Source organism: Paroedura picta, chromosome 6, assembly GCF_049243985.1.
Source record: "Paroedura picta isolate Pp20150507F chromosome 6, Ppicta_v3.0, whole genome shotgun sequence".
Classification (NCBI taxonomy): Eukaryota; Metazoa; Chordata; class Lepidosauria; order Squamata; family Gekkonidae; genus Paroedura; species Paroedura picta.
In genome coordinates, this window is record NC_135374.1 from 67783191 (window position 1) to 67793365 (window position 10175).

General features: G+C 39.4%; 1 protein-coding gene across 3 annotated transcripts in view; it reads left to right on the top strand.

The window, feature by feature from the left end:
• Positions 1-10175, top strand: part of CFAP47 (cilia and flagella associated protein 47) — a 277930-nt gene that overhangs the window by 36948 nt on the left and 230807 nt on the right. For all 3 annotated transcript variants that reach the window (XM_077342939.1, XM_077342940.1, XM_077342941.1), the window contains exons 19-22: positions 1176-1253; positions 4129-4273; positions 6124-6218; positions 8510-8681. In XM_077342939.1, the coding sequence (XP_077199054.1) occupies positions 1176-1253; positions 4129-4273; positions 6124-6218; positions 8510-8681 (490 nt within the window). The remainder of the gene's footprint in view (positions 1-1175; positions 1254-4128; positions 4274-6123; positions 6219-8509; positions 8682-10175) is intronic.

The following is a 10175-nucleotide window of genomic DNA, read 5'->3' on the forward strand; positions in this document are numbered from 1 at the left end:
TGCAAGGAATTTGTCTAACAAATGTCTTTATCTTCTAAGTTCATGGTTCCTCGGTTTTCCCTTAAAAATCTGAGGGTAATTAACCTCCATTTTCCTTTATTTAGTATATTTTTATCCCACATCTCCAAAATCTTGCTTGAGGCAACAAGCAAAATAATAAGTACAAATTTAGCAATAAAGTCCATCAGTTAACAATCGGGCAAGAAGTTTAACAGCAAAATCCTCATTAGTAAAACCATCTCATTGGTAAAACAATAAAATTTGAAAGGACAAGAAACTACTAGGAAGTCTAGTTTCTTGACAAGTAGGATGGGAGCTAATACAGATGTGTGTCAGAATCCTGCTGTTACATGTTTTTGCCATTTCTCTTTGTTTTATCTAGCTCTTGCTTGTCACTTTCCCATTCCCTAAAACGCTTTTTGAACTCTTCTTATTCATGATTGCAGGTGTGAAAATAACTAGTTTAACACCTCTAGAACTCTGGTCCTTGGGTCTTTGATGTTTTGTAAACTGTGGGAACACACTATCTGTCCTCAAGTAGACTAGATTTTGCTTTTGGCGCATCAAGAGGCATCTGGACAATTTCATGGCCAAATGGGTGACCAGGGGGAGGGATGGGGGCTGAGGTAGATAAGAGTTAATGGTTCCTAGAGAGATCGTAGTGATGCTCGTATCATTGTTTCTTCAGTAAAGAACTTTTCTTCAATCAAGTCTGCTTATTAAGAACAATTGGGTGAAACCTCAAAATATGCTCTGGGACTCCAAAAGTTATTTTTTGTATATGCTTAGTAAATGTAGGACTGTATGTGATTGGCAAGAAAGAGAGAGAATTGGGGTCTCTTAGTTTATTTCAGTTTAAAACTAAAAATGTTTTATCTATTATTGTAAGTAGCCTTGCACTATGAAGAAAGGTAGAATATAATTTTTAAAATAAATGAAATAAAGTAAGAAGATAGATGGTGATATTCATTCTATAAAATCTTTAGTTAATCTCATTGTCTGACTATATAACAACTGGTGCAGTGCAGCAACTTACCTGTAAAAGAAACATATTGTTTATTTTTTCTTCATTTCAATAAAATAAAACAGAAAACTTGCACATTAGAAAGGTTGTTTCTGAAAGGTAGATATTCTCACAAAATATTTCAAAGTTTTCTCTATTTCCATTACTTTAGGTTGCAGTACGACATGCCAAATCTTTGGAACTGAGAATTGGTGGATCTGTAGACGTTCCTGACATAGAGCTCAGTACAGTAAATATGATAGATTCATGTTTCTAATCATAGTTTTTTGAGATTTGTAATGTTAGGTTTTGCATTGAAATAGCCTCATTCTAAAAATGTGAAAAAATGTCTGTTGCTTCAGTTTGTGTGGCTTGGCTTCTCTAGTTGAACCTTGGTTGTGTTGGGCTTCCTATATTGGTTTGTGGTTCTTTTGGGGTTCTGTGATTGTATGTTGGTTCTATTAGCATTTGGAGGCTTTTGGCCAATGGTTGCTGTTTTGTGTTTGCCTGCTGGTCCTGGAGAAAGCATGGGATCTTTTCCAGCAGAGAAAACAGTAGGGATGAATACAGCCTACTGCCTTAGCTGTTCTAGGAAAATATGCCCGAGGAAAAGACTCAGAGTGTGGAACGCCTGCCATGGGGGTAATAGGGTACACGTTGGTCTGATAGTCCTCTGTGGCTCATTCCTTCCAACTATGCTCTATCAATAAGCTGTACTCCTGTATAGTATTCCTATTCCTTGAGTGTATGCTTGAGCTCCCATGGTGGTTTGAGATGATAAGTCTCATAGTCATTTGACCAACTGTAGTAGTTCTGTGATGCATGACTTGGGCCAATGGTTGCAGGCCACCACAGTTTCTGTCAGCCTCCTTGAGGTAAATGAGGTATAGTGGCTGAAGGAGATGGGCTCCCTGTTCTAGACTCCATGGGGTTCTATGGGTGATGCCACAAATATTTATTTAAAGTTATTTTTATACTTGTTTTTATACTTAATTTATTTTTATACTTTTATGCAGCTCAGGATGGTTCACATCAAATCAAAGTATAATACAATATTAACACAGACATATGCCTCCAAGAGCTGGGATCCTAGATGCCTCCTTATTGATGGAGGTTCAGGTGGCAAACATCTCTCAAGACGAGTTTTATTATGTTTGCTAGGCATGACAACTTGCGCCTTACCTCTTGGCACCTGATCTAGCCACTGCAACAGTCGCCTCCAGATTAGATTCTTATAACTTGCTCTGTGCAGTGCTGCCCTTGAAGGTGCTCCAGAAACTCCAAATGGTCCAGAATGCAGCAGTTTGGGTCCTCACCAGGATATTATACCAATGCTCTCCAAGTTGCACTGGTTCCAGATTGGTGAATGAATCAGGTTCAAGTTTCTGATTCTTATGTTCAAAAGTCTAAATAATACAGAACCACATCTTCCACTACGCCCTCCAGAGAGTAGTAAGATTGAATTATTAAAATTTGGGAGTCGTTGACCCCAAAACGTAAAGCAGGCTTCAACCAGGGCCAGGGCTTTTTCAGCCCTGAACTTGGTGGAACATTCTGCCTAGGGAAATCAGGGCATTCCAGGACCTAAAACATTTTCAGAGAGCCTGTAAGATAGACTTGTTCTGCCAGGCCTATGGTTGAGGCCAGGAAACAAACACCAACAAGATACTAGCCTCCCAACCTGAAAACCTAATTGAAAACCATCTATTTAACAAAATCTGCCCAAACACTGACTAAGCCCCCCCCCCCCCGGTAAAATTCTAATTACAATGAAGAGATGACTTTAATTTAATTTTAAAACCTAAACCAGATTTGTCTGACTAATACTTATTTGTTCATTGAAATAGAATGTTTTTAATTCTTGATGTTACTTACCCAGAGCTAGCTAGGGAAGGGTGAGCTATAAGAATAAAATGATTATTACTGTTAGTATTACCATTACTAGGGGCAAAGCCTGTTGCATTCAGGAATATAACGGGCAATAGATTGGGGGTGGGATGGAAGAACTTTGTGGATGGCTTCTCCTTTACCACAGGAGCAGGAAGGGTTGCAAGCTGGAGGCTCCTGGGAAGGGAAGTCACCGGCAGGGGCAGCTCTCACACAGCATCTACAGCAGGGGTAGTCAAACTGCGGCCCTCCAGATGTCCATGGACTACAATTCCCATGAGCCCCTGCCAGCAAACACTGGCAGGGGCTCCTGGGAATTGTAGTCCATGGACATCTGGAGGGCCGCAGTTTGACTACCCCTGATCTACAGCCTCTGAACCTCGGAGGGAAGTGGAAGGAGGAGGCAGTAGTCAGGAGTGGGGGATGGCAGGTGACTGTCTGGTTGCTGGACAGACAAGTAAGCCGGTTGGAGGAGGAGGCACTCAGGGGCAGCCAACTTGAGCGGTTATTAAGTGCTGAGTGGCACTTAAACCATGAGACCAGCTCCTCCTCCTAAGACCTTACCAGAAATATTAAGTGGAACAGATTATTAAAACATCATATAATTAAACATTTAAGTCAAAAGGTATATACATTTAAAGCAAAGATATATAGATTTAAATATTAAAATGCGCTGGTTGGAGGGTTGCGGTTGGTGGTGGTTAATTAGGTGTAGTGTCTGCTATTATCAGGCAGGAGGCCTCAGCCTTGCCAAACTAGCACTTTGCAATGGTGTGGTGGTGTGGACTGTTGAGGTTGTCGGCAGCTTGAGTTTCACTCTGATAAGGTGTTTGCTTATAGATAAGATGATGAAACCCATGTACCAAGTGTAAAAGTCTATTTAAATACAGATGAGGTCTTCAACCTGTGATTTTATGTTCCAAGTAGCAGTTTTGATTTAATGATTCTTCCAACCCAGGATAAGTATAACTGGGTTGCTATTGTTTTCCTTTGGAAATGCCATTGGCTTAATAACCAGGGCATAGTTAAGTTGTGTATTCTAATGCTGACAGTACCACTTCATTGAAAACTGCTGGAGACATGTGGCAGTGAGTGAATAAATTGGGGACTGCTATGTACCCTGCATTGAAGACTTGCCTTATCACAGTACACTGCTTACTCAGTAAAGCTGTTAGTAGAGCTATTTGCTTATATTTGTTCCAAGTAATTTAATTTTGCATTTCTTCTTCTTTTTAAAGTACTCCTTTGTTTTTCCTGGTGTTCATGTTGGCTCTACCCAAAAAATTCCATTTTTTGTTGAAAACAAAGGCAAGACACGTGCCAGGGTAACATTTGATTTATCCAATCACGATGACTTTACACTGTATTTTACTCTTCAGCCAGGTATTTGCTTTTTCAAAACTTTTAATTAACCTCAAAAATGTTGCTTTAGTAAAATAAGAAAATAATTTTTGTAATGAAAGTCTCTCTTTTTACAAAGGTGGCAGCCCACCTCTCCACAGCCTGACCGGCCTGGTCTTTGGAAAATGTGGAGTTGGATGGGAAGGTGGGAACAGAGGTGATCTGTGTCGACACTGTTGTATGAGTTGGGGGTAGGAAGGACAGTGTTCCTCCAAAGTTTTTTTCAGGAGAACTGATGCCTTCCTGCTCTCCTGCCTTCCTTCCCCTTTCTTTCTTTCTTTCTTTCTTTCTTTCTTTCTTTCTTTCTTTCTTTCTTTCTTTCTTTCTTTCTTTCTTTCTTTCTTTCTCTCTCTCTTTCTTTCTCTCTTTCTTTCTCTCTTTCTTTCTCTCTCTCTCTCTCTCTCTCTCTCTCTCTCTCTCTCTCTCTCTCTCTCTCATTATTAGCCTTTATGTTTGTTGTTAGCACTTCAAACTTTTATTAGCTAGTCCTTTGCATTTCTTCTGGACCCAACAGTGCAATTCTAAGCAGAGTTCTATCTTTCTGAGCCAATTGTTTCAAAGGGTTAAATTCTACAGAAGTCTTCAGGTCTAGTTTCCTGCAGTAGCTTTAGAGTTGGTCAGACTATGTTTTTAAAAAATTAATCTTACTCTAAAGTTCTGTGAATTTGGGTAATCTCTCAAATACAGTGCTCCAAATTGCTTTCTGGTCCAGAATATATTGGATTGTTATCAATAATTTTATAGTATGACATCTTTGTCTTTGTTCCTCTGGTGAGATGATGTGTTCTACTTTGGTCGTTTTCCTTATCTTTTCTGCATAAGGCCACTTCATTGTCCTGCAAATAATGAAATCCATTTATCCCTAAAATAATCTATTCTAGAACATATAAAGTTTTACACTGAATATATGATGTATATATCCTATTGGCTTAACCAACTTCTGGACTTCTCTAGTACAAATTTGCTATGCATTCATTTTAGGAATAGCTTCAGACTGTTTCCCAGAGTGGCTTCATACAACTTCTTTAGCTTTTTTATTGTCATAAAAGTAAAATCCAGTTAAGTTCGTTATGGGGAGAAGTTTTTGTGTGATTTTTAAATGCTTCCCAGTACTGCATTGCACAAGTATGTAGGAGCTTGTACCTTGGAAAGATGTTGAAATAATCACACAGTGAGTTCAACATATAGCAAAAGTTTTGATAGTTCATGACAGAAAGAAACTGAATATGTTTGTATGAAACTTTAATTTTAGCAACCTAAATTAACCAGCAGCTGTAGGCAACATAGCCATTATTACTGCTATAGAAGGCTTATACTAGACTTTATATTTTTAGGGAACTTGGAGGTATAATTTATGGCCAGATCATTCAAGACTGTTTGCTTCTGTCTTTGCCTGTAGACATCACTGCAGTTTATACACCATGGGAAATATGCTTGTTCTTGTATTGATTGCTGGATTAGGTTTTTGATAGCCAGTCAGGAAGTCTGTAAATACTTAAAAATAGTGTAGTGATTGCAGTTATTCTTAAAATTCTTTTCAATAATATGTTCAATATCCTTGAGAGGTTTTGTGGCTCACTCCCAAAGGACTATGTGCATTCCATACCATTCAGTAATCCTTAGTTTCCTGGTGGGTATGTCTTTACGTATGAGATTAAGACATTTTCGAGTATCTTTATCACAACATATAAAACATATAAAACTATGGAATATTAGTCTACTGCAACTTCTACCCTCTCTGTTTGTCTTCTATGCACAAGTCTGTAGAATTATAATTCTACCTAACTAATAAGTATGAATGATAATATATGCAACCCTCCTTTTACTGACAGATGCTTGCTGTTCTCCATCAACTCCTTGTCTGTATACCGTGACCATAGATGCATATTCAGCTTTGGAATGTTCATTGAATTTCACACCAAAAGAAGTAAGTTGATGGGATGTCAGTTGGCATGTAAAATTTTATCATAAGGGAAAGAGGATTTGATGCATGCTATAGTCTGGCAATCCAGTGGCACAAGAGCTATGGATCTTTCACATGTTCCCTGCCCCTCAGCAGTCCTTTCTGCTCCTAGAAAATTTGGTTCCTGGGATTGTGGATTCAGTATAGCTCTGCAGATGGGAAGGTGCACAGAGGAGTGAAAGTTGTCAGTTTCATCCTTTCCTCTCTCCTCTGTGAGTGCAGAAGAAGGCTGGTTTAGTCCTCTTCTCTCTCCACAAGGCACCCCCTTATCCTGAGTGTGCTGTTTGTGGGTCCTGTGACCATAGGAATCACATTTCCAAGATTTGGATGAGACTGCTGGAAGAAAGGGAATGCAGAAAAGATCTGTGACCATCAGTGCCTCCCCCCGATGGAATAGTGGTTCTGCCCACTGTATGTATGCATATCATTTGTTTGTACCCTTTCCTCCAAGGAGATGAGGGCAGGACGTAGTGAGAAGGGTCAATAGCTTAGTGGTAGGACATCTACTTAGCATGCAGAAGGTCTTAGGTTCAATCCATGTCCTCTCCAGTTAAAGGGTCAGGTATTAGGTAGTTTAAAAGACCTCTCCCTAATACACTGAAGAGCCACAATCTGACTAGGCAGTACTGACCTTGATTGACCAGTGGTCCATCATGCACTCACATGTTCACATTTTATTGTCAGAAAAATTCTGTGTAGGGATGTTGACATAATGAATCTACCTGGGTATCTTATGGTTCAGACGGGGCTTGAACCCAACTCTTTGTGGTTCAATTCCAACAATTGTTCTGCCTTTTTCTAATACTGGTCATTGAGGAAGGGGAATATATGATTTGTTTAAAAATATAAAAAAGTTGGTTGACTGAGCTTTTACAGAGCAAGAATATATTTCCAACAGAGCTAGAATGCATAATTTAATAGCAGATGCATTTATGTTTTCCCATTCAGATCCCCTGAGATACTGCGTTTGTTTATAAGAGCATTCTGTTACAACTGCATTTTCCTGAATATCATCTTTCAGTTTAAAATAATCATAAATATTGAGCAATCTTTTAAAATGCTTTCATTTTCCCACAAGACAACCTGTCAGTTAAAATGAGAAACAGAAGAGTGCTGTCTGAAATTGTTTATTTAGATTTCTTTGAATTGTGGGCATAATAAAAAACAGGAAATGTGCCTACTGTTCTGTGAAGTCAGAGTCATCCCTGGTGATGATGTGTGTGAAAGTATATGTATTCATATATTTAAATTTTCTGGAGTTTTGGCATATCCTCCTTAGTACAATGAGGGAAGATACCTCTCTTCTTCCAGTTCCCCATGATAGCGGGCCTGCAAATGAGCACTGTGTCCTTTCTCTTTGAATTCTTGTCTCTGTTGCTGTCTCTTTCTTTCTATTGGTTGTTTTTCAAGTGAGCTGATTACTTGTTCTTCCATCAGAACTGATGTCTCAGATGTGGAAGGTTCATTGTCAGGAGATGACCCTTCCACAGAATGTCTCTCCAGATACTGTTCTTCAGGGTGTTTTCTGGTTTCATTTGGATCCAAACTTGCTGAGTGTGTCTGCTTGGAGCCAAATTCCTCATCTTCTGAGGAATCCTCTTGGGCCAAGGGCTGACTCATGACAGAAAGTTTAAAGCATGGTTAGGCATGCTGAAAGATCAACACCGAACTACACTAACTGAACAGGACAAAAGAAAGAAATAACTCATTGAAGTACAGTAGAGATGACAGGATAACAGGTTCCTTCCAAGAAGCATCTTTTAAAGAAGAAATCTAGTCATGTTCAGGAACCCTATTTTTGAAACCTTCTATTCAGCCCTGTTCCAGTAACTGGAATTACTATGAGTGGGTTTTTTTTAGGACAGATGCATTTAAAATAGTTATTTGACCAAAGTATGATTCTTTACTAAGCTTCAAACTATGATTTGGAAGATACAGTGTGCATTGGACAGAATGAATTCACACAAATTTTAACATTGTAGAGACTTGAACTAAAGCATGTATATTTATGGCATGTGAACTGGATGCTGCAGAAATGGAAACATTTACCCTGTTTGAAGAATCCATTTGATTATTTAAAAAAAAACTGCTGTACCCTTATTTATATATTCATCCATTTATTTAGAATACTTTTATACCTGCTTTTGTAACAATGGTGTAAAAGAAATAAAAATTATTGTATAAACATTAAAGCAACAGATTTACAAACTAATTAAAAAACAATAATTACAAAACAATCTATCTTTGGCCTCTAGGTGGCAGCATATGACTTCAATCTTTTAGTGCAAGTAAATGTCAGTAAGACTCCATCTTCATCTGATAATACAATAACAAATACAAGTCCTGCTGGTTCAGCAAAGCATCTCATTGTCCCACGTCCACAGATGTTGACTATACCTGCTCAGCTTTGTAAAGTTCAAGCAACTGGTATGTAAAATTTACAAGCAAACTTAACAAAATGGAATTTGTTAGATAAACTATTTTCAAGCAGTGTTGGAATTATGATAAGGGCATGAGAGTCTTTAATTTAATCCAAAATTGACTCCCCTCAATGTTAACTCCCTTCTGTGGATCTTCAGAAACTATATCCTGTTTTTACAGGTGTTATACAAACTAACTCTTCCTATAACTCTGTGGTCATTGTTATCAACATATTATAAATACCTAAGGACAATGTTGTAGTGAGGGAAAACCTATAGAATAAAGGTGAGTTTGTATAATTTGTCCGTGTTCATAGTATATAGCAGGCTTTCATAGTATATAGCAGGCTATATATATATATACACAGACACACACACACACACAGACACACACTAGCCCAAAAAGCCCTCTGCATGTGTGAATGCATCAGGCTGTACCAGGCATATTAAATATAAAATTGTGTTTTATAGATTTCCCCTGATGAAACCTGCATGCTGAAATGTGTAGGAGTTTAGTTGACTGATTTAATTATAAAGTCACCTGGCATTTTCCCCTTTTTGTTCTGTTGGCACATTGCTGAGTGCAGGCCGGTTTTTCTGTACCTTTTGACGACCCATGATCCTTCCTTCCTTCCTTCCTTCCTTCCTTCCTTCCTTCCTTCCTTCCTTCCTTCCTTCCTTCCTTCCTTCCTTCCTTCCTTCCTTCCTTCCTTCCTTCCTTCCTTCCTTCCTTCCTTCCTTCCTTCCTTCCTTCCTTCCTTCCTTCCTTCCTTCCTTCCTTCCTTCCTTCCTTCCTTCCTTCCTTCCTTCCTTCCTTCCTTCCTTCCTTCCTTCCTTCCTTCCTTCCTGTTTGGTGTAGTGGTTAGGAGTGCGGACTTCTAATCTGGCATGCTGGGTTCGATTCTGCGCTCCCCCACATGCAACCAGCTGGGTGACCTTGGGCTCGCCACAGCACTGATAACGCTGTTCTGACTGGGCAGTGATATCAGGGCTCTCTCAGCCTCACCTACCTCACAGGGTGTCTGTTGTGGGGAGAGGAATGGGAAGGCAACTGTAAGCCGCTTTGAGCCTCCTTCGGGTAGGGAAAAGCGGCATATAAGAACCAACTCTTCTCCTTCCCCCTTCCCCCTTCCCCCTTCCCCCTTCCCCCTTCCCCCTATCCTATCCTATCCTATCCTATCCTATCCTATCCTATCCTATCCTATCCTATCCTATCCTATCCTATCCTATCCTATCCTATCCTATGTAATTTATATCCCACCACTCCCATCCCTATGGCTCCTGGCAGGTCACAAAGTCCTCAATAAAAAAAACCATTAACCCCCATTAAAAGGACATTCCACATACAATAAACATGGTAAAACATAGCAAACAAAGAGATAAAACAACTCAATCCCCATGCCCAGAAATCTAATAATCCACTATAGGGGAGGGAGAGGGAGTCCCTAGCTGACAACAACCCAGGTGCTAGCACTAGCCCTGGGGAAGGGGCACGATCTTC